Genomic DNA, 18,862 nt, shown 5'->3' on the forward strand with positions numbered 1-18,862 from the left:
CCGGCGCGAAGTTCCCCAAAGTGACCAGGGCGCCGAGAACCCCTGCCCCCTCCCCTCCCCTCCGGCTTCCCCCGAGACTCCGCCCGCCGCCCCCTCCCGCGCCTTCGGAAAAGTTGCTAGCGACGCCCCAAACTCCAGCCCCCGGCCCCGCGCCGCGCGCGCCCCAGGTGCCCCCGCGCTCGGCCGCCGCGCAGGGGCGCAGTTCCCCCCACCGGGCTCCGGCGCCATGACGCGGGGAGCGCAGCGGGGCCCCGGCGGCGGCGGCGCGGAGGCGGCCGAGTGCGGGTGTGGGCGGCGGCGCGGAGCGCACGTGCGCCGGGCGAGGGGCCGGGGGCCGCTTACCTGTTGGAGGTAGAGGAAGGCTGGCGGGCACGGCACGGAGTGCGGGAGCATGCTGCCCGAGTTGGACAGCAGGAGGCAGCCCGAGTTCGCCATGGAGCACAGCATGGGGCGGCTGGGGGGCGCCCGGCGGCCGAGGAAGCTCTGCGCTCGCTGCGCGGCTCGCACCCTCCGCGCGTCCCTCGGTGTGTGCGCGCGCCCTGCCTCCCGGGCGCCCTCTCGGTCTCCTCCTCCTCCTCCTCTTCCTCCTCCGGCCCTCCCCTCCCCCTCGTGGCGCTCTTTAAGAGGGAGGCATGGAAGGAAAGCGGCGCGCCTCTGCCCGGTGCCCCCCTGCCCGGGCGGGGACGCTGGAGAGAGAGCGCGCGCGAGAAGATGGCAAAGGAGGCTCTATGCGCGAGAGAATGGCTGAGGGGGAGCAGGGGAGAGGGAGTCCGTCACTTTGGAGCCACCGGAGCCCTGTCTGCAAAGAGTGGTGCGTGTGCGTGTGTGAGTGTGCGCGTGTGCGCGCGTGTGTAGCGGTGGGAGGGGGAGTCCCTGGCGTACTCCAACATCAAACAGCCCCGCGCGGAGGGAAGAGAATCCGGAACGACGGCACAACCGCTGATCGCACACTTAACCCCTCGCCCGCTGGCGCCCGCACGGCCAGCTCTCGCACCCTCCCACGGGTCTCTCCGCTCCCCTCCTCCTCCTCCCCGCATCCAGCGGCCACTCCCGGCTTTGGGGTCTGGAATCTCCTTTTGCCCCCCGCCCTGTCCACCGGCCGCTGCGGAGAGCAGGAGCCGCTCTGCCGGCTCTGCGGCCCGACCGGAAGGCGCTTGGTCCTGCTTGGCGTTCAGAGAAGCGCCTCTTCTAAGGGAGGCCGGCTCAGTGGCGGGGATGTTGGTGATGTAATGAGGGCATCTACGCAGAGGCTTCCTCGCTGGAGAAGCGTCTACTGCTGCCCGGGGCTTGGAAACCCGACTGGAGCCCCTGGGAACCTCTCCCACCCTCCCGCTGGCCCTCGAACCCCATTTATACCCCAGCCGTGCCCCAGACACATGGCCTTGTGGACACTAATTACACGGGGGAGGGCGGCAAGGGGCAGTGGCTACAGCCGCATCCTCCCCTCCCCATATCCAAACACACTGGACTTGGTGTGCGCACATCAATGGAGCCTGAGTGCACAATCAGATCCCTGACCCCAGTCCTCTCCTGGCAGAAGTCTTGACTGTGCCCTGCACCGTGACAGGTGTGTGTGTGTGTGTGTGTGTACACATGTGCATAAATCTGCAGCTTCACCATCCACACACGCACACACACGGGCCTGCCATGGGTCCACACTTGCCAGATGCCCCCTCGCCAAGCCCAGTTTACCAGGACAAGCCACAGGTGAGCGTGGCTGTGAGAGGGACAGCCTACCCCTCACCACTGTCGGAGGCAGAGACAGTAGGACCCATACCCAGCCTCTTGCTCTCACTTATGTGTACTTCCTCCAGGCAAGGGGCAAATCCCAGAGACCTAGTACTGATTCTGGACTCACCAGTCCTGTCTAAAGACACCTGAGATTCCAGTGCTCTTACTGTTGGGGAGCAAGCCCGACTCGAGGGAAGCAGGGCTGGGACCGCCTGGCAGTGGGAAGACCCACTCACTGGCTTGGGAGTCCAGTGGAGGCACCTGCTGTGTGATCTTAGGAAATTTGCTTGTCCCCTCTGGGCTTTGATTTCTCCCAACCTGAAAGGTTGCTTGGCTGATGTCTGAGACATAACACTTGCTTCAGGATGGGTCCATGAGAGCTATTTAGGAAGAAGCAGCAAGGGGGAGTGGTGGGGGGATACTGAGGTTGGGCTCCCTCCAAGCCGTTTGGGAACAAGCTCAGCTTGAACACTGTTGGCAGGTGTGTGCCCCTTGGATGCCCCTCTCTGGGGCACCCCGTGTCCCTTGAATGAAACATTTCCTGTTCTTCCTCCTCTAGGAAGGAAAGGGGGCTGGGCCACCTCTGGCAGGGAGGCAGACAGAAGGAGGGTCGAGGGACCAAGGAGAGGTGGCGGTGGGAGAGCTGACCGTCATGTTGGGTGGCTGTCTTTGCCTGGCCTTTCTTCTGGAGACTCCCTCATTGCGCTGATCCGGGGGTGGTGCTGGCACAGAGTGGAGATGGGGATAGTTGGCTATGGACTTGCAGAGACCACCCCTGCCTTCAGGCTGGACAGGTTATTAACTTAGCATCCCAGAAGAGGTGCCCCTACAAGCCTAGGGCAGTGACAGGGTGGCACAGTGCTGAGGCCTAGGGCAGTCGACTGGTTAGAGCGTTTGCCAGCAGAGACCTTGCTCTTCTGTGGCGGGTGGGACCCCAGGGTGGCGCTGGTCACAGAACCGGGCAGCCCTGCAGACTGCCTGCCTCCCAAGTCATGCTGCTCTGTCCTGTTGTTTCAGAAGCCTTCCCCTTCTTCTGTCCTCTCCTGGCACCTCCAGTTGCCACACAGGAATTTGGGGCAGCCGTGTGGCTTTCACCCTCAGCCCTGGGCTCCGTGTCCACCCTGCCCGTGACCCATTCACTCGCCAACTCAGTGTTGTTACAGAGCAGCTACTGAGATCAACGCTTTATCCTTCTCATAAGAGAACTTGGGAGTGTATCCTAAACAGTGCCTAACGCACAGGAGACAGACACCCTCTGAGTAGACTCTCATGCCTTTTCTTATTGTGAATCTGCTGTGTGCAGACACTGCAGCAGTTGCTGGAGCTGTAGGAATAAAGTTCTCTGTGCTGGGAGAGAGCACGTCTTCTCGTAGGGAAACCAAGCCAGCAAACCAAGATTGCAGCCGCCTGTACCGAGAGCTATGAAAGCAGAGGATAGTGGGGGCTCAGATCTGGGTGAGCTTAGACGTGGGGTGTGGTCAGGGAAGCTTTCCTGGAGGGACTCCTGAACTCAGTTATCGGCCCGGAGAAAACTGGGGTAGTGACTGAAGTGCCAGCTTCGGTGGCAGTATTGCTTCCAGCAGCCTCGGACCAGCTCATTAGGGAGCATCTCGGCCCAGGTGCCTGCCTTCCAGCCTCACCTCCAGAGGGTGTCAGGCCCAGGGAACGTGTCTGAACACCTGCCTCCATCAGCCACCTAATCACACCCCGGCTCCAGCCAGAGTGAGAACAGCAAAACAGAACTGAAAGAAAAACCTCCAGAAAAAGGACCTGAACAACGTGTGTGTCTGGCTCATGTCTCAGGATAGGGCTGCGTGCCCATGGCCTCCTGCACTGTTTCCTGAACTTATGACTTTCACTACAGCCAATTACTAAATGGCAAATTGAAGAGGCCTCGGTTCACCGAGGGGTGCCTTTTGGGGGACATAAGGCCACGGAAGAGCTAAACAGTCTCTCTGGCCCCCTCCCTCAAGAACTGAAGGGTCAGGAGGGCAGGATGCTGGCTGGTTCACAACCTCAAGACAATGCCTGGAGCAGCTCCTGGCAGGGGTGAGTGTGGTTGTCCCTGCTCCATCCCCCAGCCCCATCCCCACTCTGAGGCCGGCCTTGTCCCTGTGATGAGTGGACTACAGCTGCTGGAGGATCTAGGAAGTACAGCTACAGAGGGCTGGGCCAGGCTGCTGCAGAAAAATCAGTGCCCCTGGGGTGGATGTCCACACGGTGTCAGGAGCATCCCTTGTCTGTAGTCTGGAGGAGAAAGGGGAGAATGCTCTGGGCTCCTCCGACCATGCTCCTGGGAGCCCCCCAATGGCACGGACCATGTTTAGTGGGACTGTTTCTGAATCTGTGCCATTCTCTCCCAGAAGCTCCAGTGCCTGGTACAGAGGCATTGCATGAGACTGTGGGGTACTACGCTCTTCAGATCCCCTGGGCCCCTCCAGACCCCGTGGTGTCTCCTGGGCCAGGGGGGCCGCCCTGAACGGTGAGTGGGGGTTCCCTGGGCACCCCGTGCTCAGCTGCCCCCACTTCTGGGGCGAAGGGAGGCTGCGAGCTGGGAAGAGCTGTCAATCCAGTGCTAATATTCACTACTTAAAAAAAAGAGCCAAGGAAAAAAATATCCTATTCGCCCTGAATCTGAGAAGGGCCTTGTTAGGGAGGCAGGAACTGAGCTGTAATTATTTCTGCGCTCCTGGGCACCACTATAAATATCAGGCAAGGAGGCACCTCAAAAGGTCCGGATGGTTCCCAGGCTTTGGAGATCTCCTGGCTCCTTCCTGCCCCCACCCTGTGTCACCTTCCTTGGAGTAGACCCTATAGGGGGTTCCGGGGCAGCCCCTTCTCCCCCAGCCATTCTGGGCAAGGCTGCCTGGGGGATTCAGGCCCGTGTAGCCTTACAAACACTCTCAGACTCTTTGGTGTGCACCTTTGTGAAGTGGGGACACAGGGTCTCCCTGGGGCAACACGTGCCAAAGTGTTTAAAACGGTCAGTGTTCTTAACAAAGGCGGCAGTTCTGTGGCCAAATGATTTGGGAGATTGTTGCCTAAGACAACAGCCCAAGCCCCATCCTTTGGAAGGTCCAAGGCCACACCTGGGCAGAGCCCAGCAAGAACAGGAAGCCCTGTGGTCCCTTTAGGGGAGGCTGGGTGGGGGTTACAAATGGGCCTGGGCCTCTTTCCCCTCCTGAGTGTCCAGACTGGCATCCTCAGGCTTCACCCCATGTAGGGAGGACAGCATGGAGCTTGGCAAAGGCCTCCCAAGACAAGGGGTGAGCTCACCGTCTCCAATGGCAGCTGGGCCATAATCTACAAAGACAGTGTGCCCCGTGCTTCCAGCAGAGCCAGAGCTCTGTGCCCCAACATTGGGGTGTTTGGCACAGGCTTGGGTGTGAGCACTGAGGGGCCAAGGAGGCAGGAGGTGCAGAACTGTACCCGGCATCTCCATGGAGATGGGAGGCGGAGTGGGCCAGGGTGGCTGTGGCTCAAGGATGTGTGTGTGAGGGGGCGTGGAATGACCCAGGCAGTGTCTTTTATGTGAACCAACCAGATGCCCACATCACCAGCTGAACACTCTCCCAGGGGAATTCATGCCCCACTTCCACAGTGGGGTGGCGTTGAGTGGAGTCAGGGGACAGCTCCAAGCTTGGGGCTGTTTGGGGTGCCTGTAGCAGACACCACTGGGGGAATGTCAGGTTGAGCACACAAAGAAGCTCTTTAGTCATCATGTAAAGTGGAGGAACCCCCCAGATTCCCTGAAGGCTTGCGGCTTCCATGTCTCGGGGGTGGGGACGGTTTCTGTCTCCTGGTGTGTCCAGTTCTCCCAGAAGGGCAGGAAAGCTGGCGGAGGAGCCCCTGCCGGGACAGGTGGGAACGCACGGCCCTGGCTGACCAGGCCATGCCGGAGGCGTCCAGCAGAGGGCCCACTCACACCGGCCAGAGCTTCCCCTTTGAGGTCAGTACCATAAGGAGGGGCCGCTGGGGGTGCTCCCCACCCTTGGGCCCCTCTGCATTCCCGAGCCACCAGGTGTTTGGCAACAGAGAGGGAAAGGCAGTCCCGGCCCAGGCTGCCTTGGCCAGCACCCACCTTCCAGCTCGATGGGGATCCCCCACTGCTGGTGCTGTCCCCCTTGGCCCCAGCAGACACTGCAGCAAAAGTAAGAATTGGCGTGCAAAGGAAGTTTATTTATCTGTTTAATTAAGAGGCGTTTGCCAGCCACATTCGGGTCCATCCGTCTCACTTACAACCATGTCCCGGCAAAATTAAACATAATAAATATAAGGAGACTGAAAGCAAAGGGCACACTTGAGATATATGGGCAAAGCCAGAAGTTGCACAGGGTTGCAGTTATAAGCACATCTTTCTTTGGCAAGTTCCTCTCCCCTCGGGGCCTGGGAGCCAGAGGAATGCTCTCAGAGAAGGGCTGTGGGTGCCATTCCGCTCTGCTTTTCCCACTCAGCACTGTTGCCAAGCTTTATTTATTTTAAATGAGCCCCCAGGACTTCTCCTTCTCCTCTTCTGGAGAGGGGGAGAGAGCTCAGCACAGAGCAAGAGAACATCTGAAACCAGCCAGCGCTGTGATGTTCTATCTTGGGGCTTGGTGGGAAAGAGGCCTCAGCAGCTGCAGCCCTGGAAAGCTCTTTACAGGCTCCTGCTGCATCTGGGCTGTGAGCTCCTGGCTAGGAGGTGGGCTGTGCTGAGAGAGCCTTGGAGAAACAGATCGGAACTCTTCAGTGTGGCCAATGCACCATTCAGCATGCTGGCCCCCAGAACCCACAGGGTCTGGAGAGGGCCAGAGGAGGGAGAGGGGCAGAATTCTTTTTCAAGCCTCAAGAGCCCGACTGTTTGCTTAAACTTCTTGGGAATGAGAGTGTACAAAGCGAAAAACTGGTGATTTATTATCATTATTGATTGCTAACTGTAACAATACCTTGCACTGGCTCAGTGCTTTTCTAACCTTTTCATCTCACTTGATCCTCACATAGTAGACGGGGAAGGGAGAATGATGCCCATTCGGTTTATGATGACACATCTAGGATCTCAGAAGTGGCCCAAGGTCACACAACTAGGGAGAGGGAGAGTTCAGGCTGGAAAATAAGCCTCCCAGTTCACAAACTCACACGAGTCTTTCGCTTCCCTTCCACGACTGTGCTTGGCTCATGTGCTCCATTGAGCATCCTCATCATTAGCCCTTGGCTTTCTCTCCTAACAGGATCAACCCCAAACCAAATCTGTTAATGTAATCGTCATTTGCAGTAGCCTGGGCATTTACTAATCACACTGCCGCTCAGTCTGCATGGCAATTATTTTGAATTTCCTCTTTCTCATTAGGCAGGAGGTCGCGAGAACTCAGTAGGGTTGCTGAACTCTATGATGAAGCCAAGGAGAGAAGCTGCTATTGGACAGAGGAAGCCCTTCTGCAGGGTTCCTAGCTGGTCTGCCAGGAGAGGCTCAATTTCATGAACCCTCATCTCACATTCTGAGCCTGGCCCACCACCCAAGCTCTCCTGTCTATCTAAATCTGGGTGTATCTACTTGGCTTCCTGTGCCAACACAGAGAATGACCGCAGAAAAGAAAAAGTCCTGAGAGGTACAGCAAGTCAGTATATTTGCTTGGAGATGAAGATTCCAGCTTTGGCTGGCTCACGGATGAGATGCCCTTGGATGGCAGGGTCCCCAGTGTAGAATGACTGATGATAGCCTCTGCTTGCACTAGGGCAGAGCTCATGTTACAGGTTTATCACCAGCAGAGGCTGTGGGAGCAGAGAAACCTACATAACTCGCTGTTCCAGGCACCCCACCCAGGACGGCCCTCCTGGGCACTGATCGCCCTCAGCACCCTGATTTGCTGCCTTCCAGCACCAGGGACAGCGCCAGCATCTTGTGTCTGGTCACCACCCTGCAGCGAGACATAGTCCCTGGAAGGGAGAAACACACTCATAGGCCCAGCCTATGGAGCTGGAGGGGACATTGGGATCACCGTCCAGTCTTCTGCCTTCTATCTGGCAGTCATGAAAGCTTTCAGGGACTGGCACTCTCTCTTTTTTTTTTCTTTTTCTCGAAGTACTCCACTGAGGGAGACCTAGACATCTCTCTGGGGAACTCGTTCAGATTTTTATCACCCTGGCTGTCAAGAAATTCTGTCTTGTGTCTCACACAGACCTTTTCCACCTTAATTTTATTCAATGGAGAAAAGCCTTGAAGGAATTCCAAGGGGGAGCTCGGACCAGCAGCTGAAGCCACTGTCATCTCCAGCTCCCAAGAGGGACTGGGAATCACCCACAGGAGCCTGTAGAACAAAGCTGTGTGCTCCAGCAGCTCCACGTGCTTCAGGGTGTCAGGAAGGGAAGACTGTGTGCTTGACGTTTAGGAATCCCTCACATGGACAGAGGAGCCTGGTGGGCTACTGTCCAGGGGGTCATAAAGAGTCAGACATGATTTAGTGACTAAACAATAACAACAAACAATTGTGACAGGCAGGAATTCATGTTAAAGTTCAATTAGAATTGACCTGAGGACACAAAGAACCAAGGCTCCCTAAGCAGTGAGCCATGGGAAGGGGTCAAGGTGTGTTATTTCATCCATAGGGGGTGGATCTGAGCTGCCTAGGGTAGAGGGCCTATTCCATGCTTCCTGCCTCTTCATAGCCAGCAAGTGAAATAGCTGGACTCTTCAATTTGCCATCAGTTAAAATAAACCTTACTTAACAGAAAAACAAGTGACCCTTCATTCAGCCTTGGCTGAGGAGAGGCCACAAAGGGATAGATCCAGGGAAACCCTCTAGAGAGGGAATGATGAACAGGGGTTAGCCTGGGTCCAAGGACTGTGAAAGTCAAGTCCTCCAAACTCTGAACAAATCTGAAAGTCTCTGGGTCAAACATCTGCCTATAGCCTCAGCCAGTTAAAAAGCAACCTCAAGGCTGCAAGAAGCAGAATGCGAAGGGGCTGGCTCTTGGCTCCTCCTCTGCCCCTTCCTGCCCCTAAAGCCAAAGAAATAGCTCATTAAAAGCTCATTAGGAGCCCAAGACCACAGAGGCCCAGAGAGGCAGTGCTGTCCTGGCAAAGTGCATGACCCCGAGGAGGCAGGTGCAGTGTGTTAGGCGGCCAGTGCCAAGCTAGAGACAGAAACAGAGAGATGGAGCCAGGAGGTGGCCAGTGCTGGGAGGTGGACAGCGGGAATGGGGTGGGAGGCTCTTCCGATGAAGTTTTATGTGAGCTGAGCTTGTTTCAGGACTCATGGGGTAGAGACTTACCTGTCTGCCAGGAAGCAGAGGAACAGATCTGTACCTGCAGACTCTCCTCCTCTCACTCCCAGGGTGGCAGAGGCCACATATGTATTCTATCTCAGTCTTTGAGGGGAGTGAGCCAGGGTTGGGAGGGAGGGGTAGACAGGACCCTGGCTGGTATCAACTCTGCCTGACAACTCAGAATACACCAGGGAAGTTTCGTGAACTGGTGCACACTGGAGGATAGTGCAGCAGAGAAAGGGGCTGTGGATGCTGCTTGCTTCTCCAGATTCCCTAACGATTGCCAAGAGAAGGGAAGTGGGGCTTCTCTGCTGGGGAACTTAGACGTGAGGCTATTCTGGGGCCCCCAGCCCTTCTGACTTCCCATCCTTCTGCTCCCTCTCACTCCTTCTTGGGGGTGGGGGGGGGAGAAGCCCTCCTCTTCCTTGATCTGCACTGGCATTGGGGTCCAGTGCTGTTTTGGCATCGACACAACTCTAAAGTTCCAAGGCATGAGGTTTCTGAGAATTCACTGGCAAGGAGGTTTGGGGGAAGTTGGCAGCCAGCTGAGGTCCCTGTGCTGCTCATAGCAGCTCCCAACCTCTCCTCCTGCTGAGAGCTGCTGCATCAGGATGAGGGGAGCCGTCTGTGCCTTTTCTTGCTTCCCTAGGATGCTGTGACTTTTGATTCCTGCTTGATTAATATACAGCCAACAGAGACTGTATTTAAGGCAGCTTTAATTCTCTCAGGTCACCAAACTCGGGAGCAGCAAAGCTGCAAGGAGCCAGCCCTGCAGTAGATCAAACACTGGGACCTTCAAATCGCTCCGTGGCCCAATTTCTCATCGCTGCTGCCGCCTGATAACCCTCCTCTAGCCTGGAGCCAATATCTCCGTCTTCCAAGGGGTGGGGACAGGGACTGGATGTGGAGGTCCCTGGCTGCAACCCTCCTGGCAGCCAGGAAGGAGAGCTGTAGGTCTTCAGCACTTCAACCCTGCAAGAGTGAGCCGTTCAGCACCAGGGACAGCTCTGCTCCCCCCATGCCCTGCTCCTGCCTTCCTGAGCCAAACACAGACAGGTGTCAGTGACCTCACTGTTTGGCTGTAGGTGGCCAGTGGCTAGCCCTGCTGATGGCCACCTTTCACCAAAACATCCCAGCTGAGTAAATCTCACCCAGCACATTCTCACTGACAAAGTCTCCCTTTAAGGCTTCCTCTAGATCCAGCTTTCTTATTTTCTGACCATCGGAAACCTCCCCAGAAAGAAGCAGGCTGTTCTTAGCTAGGACTACCTAGCCCATCTCCCCACTGGTCCCCAGTGCCTGGAGCTCCTGTGGGCCTAATAGTTTCCTTTCTGGCTCTCCCTCATGTCCTCCCAAGTTCTCTGTCATTAGCATCTCCTGAAAGGCAGGCTAATTTCTCTACTGAGCACCTGGGTGTTCACTTGTTTGGTGGGGGGCTGTGGCAGGGGGGAATCCTGTGTGGCTGCCATTTCCTCTGAAGCGTCTTTTATAGACCTGGTCTGTGTTGCAATTCAGGGAGGCACCGTGGAGCAGTACAATGCGGGAAGATTACATTCGGAAGCCGAGCTTGTAAATTACCTCCCAGTGGGGGCAGGGAATGCGCTTGTTCACGGAGAACCCAGTGCGCAAAGCCATTCTCATTTCGGAGCAGGATCTTCCTGGATCAGACTCTGATCAATCCCTGCTGCCACCAATACACCACATATTTTGGAGGAAACGTTCACATCAAAGTTGAGGAAGCCCCGGACTTGCCTTCTCAGGCTCACCCCCTACTGTTTTATTAGGATTTTCCTCTAGACCTAGCCCTCACTGGATTTATTCCCCTTACTCTGCCTCTATACACTTAAAAATATCGTCTATAGATTTTCAAATTATTGCTACACTTTCTAAGAGAAGGATGCAGTGGTTAAAAATTAACAGCAAATTTATAGGAATTCTATATGGCAATTACAGAATTATAATGAAGTGGCTGCCACTTGGCCGAGTGTGGGTAATTGGAAATCCACGCTGGGAGACTAGAATCTTTACTGTATTGGAATTGTATTTTTGAGAGTAAATGCCTTGGAGAGGGTCAATGGAGCCTTGAGCTGGCCGGGTTCTCTGGAGGAAAGAGTGGCAGGTTTATTGGCAATAGTTTAAAAGAAGTCTCCCTTAAACTGGCACACAGGAAGGGAGGTAGGAGTTCTGGGCTAGGAGGGTGGTCCCATTGCCTTCCAGCTTGATCTGGAGAAGGCAGGAGATAGTGTGAAGGAAGGGGTTTCATGACCAGCAGAGGCAAAGAGATAATTGAGATGGAGATGGACAGAAGGCAGTCAAGAAACCTGGTGTTCTGTCTGGCGGGCTAATTCTCCTCAGAAAAAAATGGTAGGAAAAATCAGATAGATTACTTTCTCATGAAGACAATAACTTTGTCCAATTTTACATGGTGGAGGCTTCACTCCTGTACTTGCTACAGCAGAAATGGACTGCGACTACCTTCTCCTCTTTCCTTCTCTTTGAGATCCCAGGCACCCAGAGGGTCCAAGGTGGGTTGTAATAAGGAACCTCTGAGAAAGTGAGTTCTACTAGGAATTAAGGTACAAGTTGCCTCATAGTTCTTTAATAGTTTTCTCTAGACCTAGCACTGTCCAATACAGGAGCCATTATCCCACCCCCCTGGGTGCAAAATACAAGTCAGATTTGGTACAGTACAAAGAAAGAAAAATAATTTGTATATTCAATTACATGTTGAAACAATATTTTGGATATATTGGGTTAAATAAAGTATATTGTTAAAATTAATCTCACTTGTCTCTTTCTTTTCATTTTTTAAATGTGGCTATTGGAAAGTTACGCGTGGATACATGCCATTTGCACTTCACTCTCACAGGGTCCACTGATCTCGAGCGGGGGTACAATGTCTTTGTACTCAGCCCTGGCAACATCCACTCATTGCCTGGAACAGTGCCTGGCTCACAATGGGATGCCCGCTGGGTCTCTTTTTGTGGTAGGGTCCAGAGAACACGTCTGTGTTGGCAGAAAGGACACACCGATCCCTCCCACCTCAAACACAAGCGTCCAGCAACAGAGTTTGCTCCATTTAAATCTATTTGTGTTGCTTGGTTTCCCTTTATTCCATCCTGATGTCTGGTACTGGAGCTTGTCATTACGTCCTGCCAGTGCAGTTGTAGAAGCCTAGAGGCCAATGGTGGTGGTAGCAGGCTGGCTTATCTTCTTACTCTCCCTTCCTGTCCAGGACAGGACAAGGAAACCAGCACCCCAGGCACCTCTCAGCTCTGGGGCTCAGCTCATGGCTGGTGCTTCTGCCTCCTGACCTCAGTGGGAGAAAGCATCTCAGCAGCTGACTCCCAGGTGGTTGAACTTGTTTGCATTTGGCTCCTGGGTCAGCCTATTGATTTTCCTTTCCAGGGTAGAGTGAGCGGCTTTGGAAATTCCATTCCAGGGATCCAGGGCAGGGCAATAATTATCATCATCATCACAGTGCTTTGGACAGATCGGATCTCAGGCACCCAGCTTGCCTTCAGCCTCATTCTATGCCTCAGCTCCCTGAAGGCAGGGAGAAGGATGCACGTCATGCTTCCCATGTCATCGGGAGAAAAAGATGCAACACAGAGGGCAGAGCAGTGCTCAGGGTGGAGAACGGAACCCAGGGCTTGGGGTCTGAGTCATCACTCTTTCCTACTTGAGGGACAGAAGCAGAGCTGAGCTTCTGGGGAGACTGCAGTCCCAGGTATCCTGCCTTCCACCACACAGGCAAGCCTCAACATTTCCAGAACCCTCTACCAGCAGGAAGTGGTGCACACTCACACTTGGGACTTGCCCCAACCTGGAGGCAAGCCCAATTTCTGCCCTGACCAGCCATGAAACTTGAAGCAAGTACTTCAACATCTTGAGCTGTACTTTCTACATCTGTAAGAATGGGACTCAATACCTCCCTCAAGTATTGTGGGATTCCGTATACAGTGGAGCTGGCAAATGGTAGATGCTCAATAAATCATGTTAATTAATTCAACAGATATCTATTGAGTGCCTCCAAATGCTGGGCTTTGTTCTGGGTCCCTTGTCTCTGCAGCGGCCATGTGAGACAGCCAGTGATGTTGCCTTTCCCTCCACCTCCCCGGACCCAAATTGCCCTGATCATCTCCCGAGCCTTGGGACAGGAAGTATTGCTAGCCCTCAATTATACATGTAAATTGAGTGGAACGTTTCACTGATAATTCAGAAAGAGCAGAGAGTTTACAAATAATTCTTATTTGAATTTGAAATATATTCTGCTTATATTCTGCTTATTTTTGCATCGGATTTACGTTCCTAATTACTGTTTCTTCTGGCTTATGCCCAAACTTGTTTACATACTCAGAGTTCACACTGGTTGGTAGTAAGGGGTGTGTTCCAAAAGTACACTGGGCCCACCATGCAGAAAACAGTCCCCCAGTGGACTGATACCCACTGAAAATGGAGCAGTGGGCATGGGGGTTCCTTTCTGGTTTCTGCCCAGGAGGGATGATAGAGGACATGTTAATTTTTGCTTCAAGGTTTCTGCCTATGTGGATGGCTAACATGGTGGGCAACACGGAGGCCTAGAAGCCACAATGACTCTCATGAGCCCTGTTTTCTTTCCCAGGGACATAAAACAGAGATGAAATGCACAGCCTTTCTTTGGGAGTGTGGTCCACATTTTGTTCTCTGTCTCTGTCTGGGCTTTTCTCCTTGCGTGTCTGCCCCTCCACGTCTTCCTGTCTGTGTGTGTGTGTGTCTCCATCATTCCCCACACATTCCTCCACTATTTTGAGCACTACCCCCAAGGGCAAGCCATGAAACGGATATTTATTTCAATAGACATACCTTTCATGCAGCTGGAGATGGGGAGACCCATCTTCCATTTAGAATCATGAGCTTTGTTGGCCAAGGGGGTTGTATCTCAGTGGACATCACTTTTCGTGCCCCTGCCCCACCTCCCTTTTAGGGCAGGGAGAGAAGAAAACGCAGTGAGTCCACCTTTTTGTGCTGTCTCTCTTCCACGTATCCATCACCTTGCCCCACATGGAATTCCATGGAATAGGGGTCTAGACCCTGCACTAGGCAGCGAAGACAGCATGTGACCATGACTTTGACACGTGCTCCTGATTTTCTCAGTCTGTCGAGTGATTTCACCACTGAGGGTCTTGTTCGGTGTCAGGACAATGTGGGATGAGCTGTCATCTCACACATGCTATGAGGGCAATGCTTGGTCATTCTCTTTGCTGGACCAGACCAAAAGGCAATCTCCCTGAGGGATGGTTGCTTCCTGAAATCCCTCTATCCTGGCCACACCTGCCTCCTCTCCACCCACACAGGCCCAGGTGCACCAGCAGGAACGTGACTCAGCTCTCGAGGGCCCAGTGCTGAGGCTGCAGTGAAACACTGACATTTGTGTCCTGCACCCCAGCTCACAAAGTGCATTCCCATACATACTTCAATGTGCTTCTTGCATCCCCGAGAGATGGTTGGGAACAGTGGGGGAGACCAAGGCTCAGAAAAGTTAGACCCTCCACCAAAGGCATTATCCAGGCCTCTGGTCACTCTGTTATGATTTTTAGGGATGCCAGAAGCCCCCCTCTATACCTACAAGCTTTCTGAAGCTGAATGTCATGCATTTTCCATGATAAGAAACAAACCCACTCCCACAAAGATGCTGAGCACATAAAGTCTACAGCTCAGTTGTGAGACTGTTAATGAGAGCTGGTTCTCAGGGAGAGGAGGAAGAGGAGGTCTGCATGATACTGGCCAGTGGAAAGCCAGAGGGGGCTGTCCCCGGGGAGTGAAACTGCCCAGAGAAGGAGGCCGTCTAGGTAAGGGGGTGGGGTCTGGCCAGCTCACCCTCTCCTCTCTGGAGACACAGATAGGGCGGCAAGGGGCTGTCAGAAAAGGAAACTTGTGGCCACCTCTACACCAGGCCTATTGGTGGGTCTCTGCCAGGCGTCATCCCTGGAAGCTGGTGGGAAGCAGGCCATGCCCCTTGAGTGGGCTTCAGCCTCCCCTCCATCTCTTCTCCTCCCATAGCTCTCACTTATTCAACCCTCCCCCCTAGCAAGTGTGGGAACCAGAATCAAGGTAGGGCCTTGAGTCCTCTGCTCCACCCCACTGTGTTGAGATCTTAGGGTTCTCTCCAGGGAGAGAAATTAGCCCAGGTGAGAGTCAAGGGAGAGGTCAAGGTCAGACTTCTGTAGCTCAGAATCTAGTAATAGACCCCAAGGTGCCCATGACCTCTATGGTGGGAACAGGTGACTTAGAACAGCCAGGTTTGGTCCCAGCTCTGAAAATAATTAGACACTCTTGAGTAAGTCTCTAAAGCTTCAATTAAAATGAAAGTAAAACACCAGTTCCTCCAGTGCACCGTATTTCAAGTGGTCAGTGGTCAGTGGTCACATGCAACTAGTGGCCACTGTGTTGAATGCCGACCTAAAATAACTCCATGGTTGCAGAAAGTTCTGTTGGACAGTCCTATTCTAAAGCTTTCCATATCTCAGTTTCTTTATCTGCAAAATGGGAAGAAGAGTACCCTGACTATTGCCCCAGGCTCAGTGAGATGGCAGATGGCCAAAGCATGGTGTGCAAATTGTAAACAAAGTGGCCTCATGGTTTGTGCCCAAGCTGCCAGTCTGCTGGGAATGGAGAGAGTCGAGGGAAGCCCCTTGGAGAGTGGCAAGCCCACAGACACATGCTGCTTGTTATGTGCAATCTCAGTGGGTCAAAGGATGAGGTGCCAGGGGAAATTCAAAGCCCTTTCATCAACTGCCAGATATGGTGGGCACCAGCCTTGTTATCCATGCTGTCTCTCTTTCTTAAATATAAGAAAAAGAAGAAACAAGACCCATAGACAGAGCCCTGTGACAGGGATTGTCTCTGCCCAGAGCCGAGAGGCACAGAGCTGTCCCTGGGAGGGGGCTGGCGAGGGGGGGCAGTGGCTCCACATGTCTGGCTCCTTCCGCACCTGAGGCAGGGCTGCAGGAGGAATGCCTCGGCAGGACGGGCCATGAGGTTTCACAGGGCACATCTCTGGGGAGTTGCTGAAGCCAAGAAAGCTTTGCTGGGCTGGCAGAAGAACCACACACCAACTCAATACCAAAAAACCAAAGAGAATGTTGCACAGAGAACAAACCTTTGCTGAAGAAGGGGACAGCCCCCCAGAAACTGACCTGGTGAGTGAGTCTGAGAGCCCTGAGCCCCTGCCTAACACAGAGATAAGTCCCAGAGGTCCCCTCATCAGACCATGTAGGGGGTATGGGCAAGTAAAGAAAGCCATGCATTCTTGGAGTCTCTGGAAGTGGGTGCCCCCAGGATGAGCCCATCCCTACTCGCCGGTTCTTTGTTGTCCTCAGCTCCTTCTCCACCCATTTCCACACACCTCTGTTCTCCATAAGACCCCACTTCCATCTCTTTGTTCTTTTAAAACATCGCCTTCTTTCCCCACAAAACAAAAACAGGAAGTGGCAGGTAAAACCATCCTGATTCAATTCAGCTGTAACCTGAGCAGCAGAGGTGGCCCAAGTGCTGACCCAACAAGGAGCTCTTCCTGCCCACCCAGAGGTGTTCTCTGGGTGGGCCCAGAGGTGTTTGAATAGATCTGCCCTTTTGGGGCGCCAAAGTTAATGGAGTTCAGAGAGGGAATTCTGGATACTTTGAAAGGGAACGTGGGGGAAGTGAGTGGAATGAGAGAGGTGGAAAAGAGGGAAATCAGGGGATGTCTTGTTTCCTGCACTGCGAGAGAGGGCAAGCTCTGCTGGGATACAGAAAACCAAGCTTCCTACCAGGAGTTACCCACCAGGAACACAAATGGGGATTTTAAGGGGATTGTGGGCTGAACAGACTCCCCCGCCCCGCCCCCTGGCTGCTGTCCTTGGTCCTGAACGTGCCAGCTGGCAAATGGACTCTTCCAACCTTGAGGAAGCATGGTGATTTCTCTCAAGATTTTCCTTCCTTCTCTCTCTCTCTCTTGGGATTTTCCAGGCCATATAAAATGTTTCTGCAAGTCTATCACATTTTTCACAACTATAAACCCCTTCCAACCCTTGGAGACATTGGAACTGGAAGCCCTGTCCTTCCATGATCCCCTGTGCTGTGCTCAGCTCTCTGCCTCCTCACCCCTTCCCACGTGCTTCCTTCCCCCACTTTCCCTACTCCACTGGAGGCTGGAGGGGGGCGGGACCGATGAAGAGCCTGGGGCAGACTTGGGCAAACTTCCTTAAAAGTTGCCTTCAACTTTCAGCCCTTCTCTCTCCACACCTCCTCCCCTGCCACAGACGACCCAAATGCTCAGCTTACACCACCTCCTCTCCGGAGCGTCTGTCTCATCCTCCTCCTCCTACCTGCCTCACCAGGAGCTGTCACAATCCCGGGGTGATGACACACGTCTCTGTAATATCAGCACTCATTACTGGGAGAATACCCTAGGTCCCCTGGGTGCTCTCCGAGATACTGACAAGGCTTCCCTGGCATGAGAGGTTGAGCGGGCCAGGGCCCAGATGAGGGAGGATTCTGGAGGGGGAAGGACAAACCCTGGAGTGCATCCGAGATGGGCTGTGCTCCCTCCTACTGTACAATCTACAGGCACCTCTTGTCCCAGCAAAAGGGGAGAAGCCTGGGGCTTGGAGTGCTTTGGGGAAGAGGGGCAGCCCCAGGAAAATTTGGGGCCATGTCCAGGGCGCCATGCCCATCACAACAGCAAATCCCTCACACTAGGGTAGAGCTCTGCAGCATACAAAGCTTTCACTAATAGCATCTCATGTGCCACTCAACCCACCTTGCAGAGTGGTCCCTGGAGTGGTTACTCCAAGGCTACATATGGGAAGAGGAAGGCCCAAGCAGGGGACTTGCCCAAGATCTCCCAACTCAAGTCTAGGCATCAGACACTTCCTGCGCCCCACCTCCCACCCACCCTTCACTCCAGCCTTCTCCACGGCAGCCAGCTGGGTGTGACTGTCATCTGACAGCACCTTCCCTTGGCTCATCTTTCCCTTTCTGCCCTGGGGCCTTTCTGCTGCGGCTGTGTGGGCCCCGCTGGGAACCCACTCAACCATTCTGACGCACGAGTGAACCTGGAGGTGTGCCCGGGTAAAGGTACCTGGAGCAGTCCTCAGCCGGAGTGGGGAGAAGGACTGGGCAGGGAAAGCTCCCTCTGCACCCCTCACGTGGATTCCTCCATGGCCCCCCACCAGCTCCCTCACAGCCCTAAACTCCGGCTGCCCACAGTGGTGATCAGCTCAACAACACACACAGGACTGGCTCCCCGTCTTTCCCTATTTGATTCTCTCCAGGGTCCCTCACTTGAAAATATACTTCCTGCCTCTGAACGCGTCTCCCAGGTCCTGTTGTCTGGGGGAGATCAAGCTGAGGAAGCCCCTCAGGTGGGAATACTGGAGCTGGGTGGTCACCACCAGACGTTGCTAGGGACCCCGTTATGTGGCACAACCCCCAGCATGCAGGGCTGGCACGGTCACATAGACTCTTGCTGTTGGAGGACTGGGAAGAGGGGCAGATGAATGCGGAGTGTTTGTTTAGGCAGTAGTGGCAGCAATGGTCCGGGACAGTGGTAAATATAAGGACTGTGGAGTTGGTTGGCTTTAGAAGCCTTAGAAAAAGACAATGACAGTCTGGGGTAAGCTGAATACCAACTCAAGCGACATTGCCCTCGGTGGAAATATCTGAATAGACCTGATTTTCTAAAGCCCCGGGACTTAATTATAAGGGTAGCAGAGTCACAAAGGAGCCTGAACACACTGGTGTGACACACCTCCTTTGCCAAAATCAGAGTCCTGATAGGAAAGAATGGGACCTTCTTTCCCATTCTGGGAAATTCTGGGAATTCCCATTCCCAGAAGGGGTGAGCCTGAGGGTCCTGCACCCTCTG

General features: G+C 54.1%; 1 protein-coding gene across 10 annotated transcripts in view; it reads right to left on the reverse strand.

Annotated features, from left to right (window-relative positions):
• Positions 1 to 18,862, reverse strand: part of RBFOX3 (RNA binding fox-1 homolog 3) — a 430,522-nt gene that overhangs the window by 83,360 nt on the left and 328,300 nt on the right. For 5 of the 10 annotated variants that reach the window (XM_043462445.1, XM_043462439.1, XM_043462431.1 and 2 more), the window contains exon 1: positions 343 to 567. The exons of 4 other annotated variants lie outside the window; for them this stretch is intronic. In XM_043462445.1, coding sequence (XP_043318380.1) covers positions 343 to 447 — 105 coding nt within the window. In that variant the 5' untranslated portion in view covers positions 448 to 567. Of the gene's footprint in view, positions 1 to 342; positions 568 to 18,862 lie in introns of those variants that run through there. One more of the 10 variants, XM_043462487.1, reaches the window with a different exon arrangement.

The sequence above is a fragment of the Cervus canadensis genome, chromosome 1 (assembly GCF_019320065.1).
Source record: "Cervus canadensis isolate Bull #8, Minnesota chromosome 1, ASM1932006v1, whole genome shotgun sequence".
In the NCBI taxonomy this organism is placed as follows: Eukaryota; Metazoa; Chordata; class Mammalia; order Artiodactyla; family Cervidae; genus Cervus; species Cervus canadensis.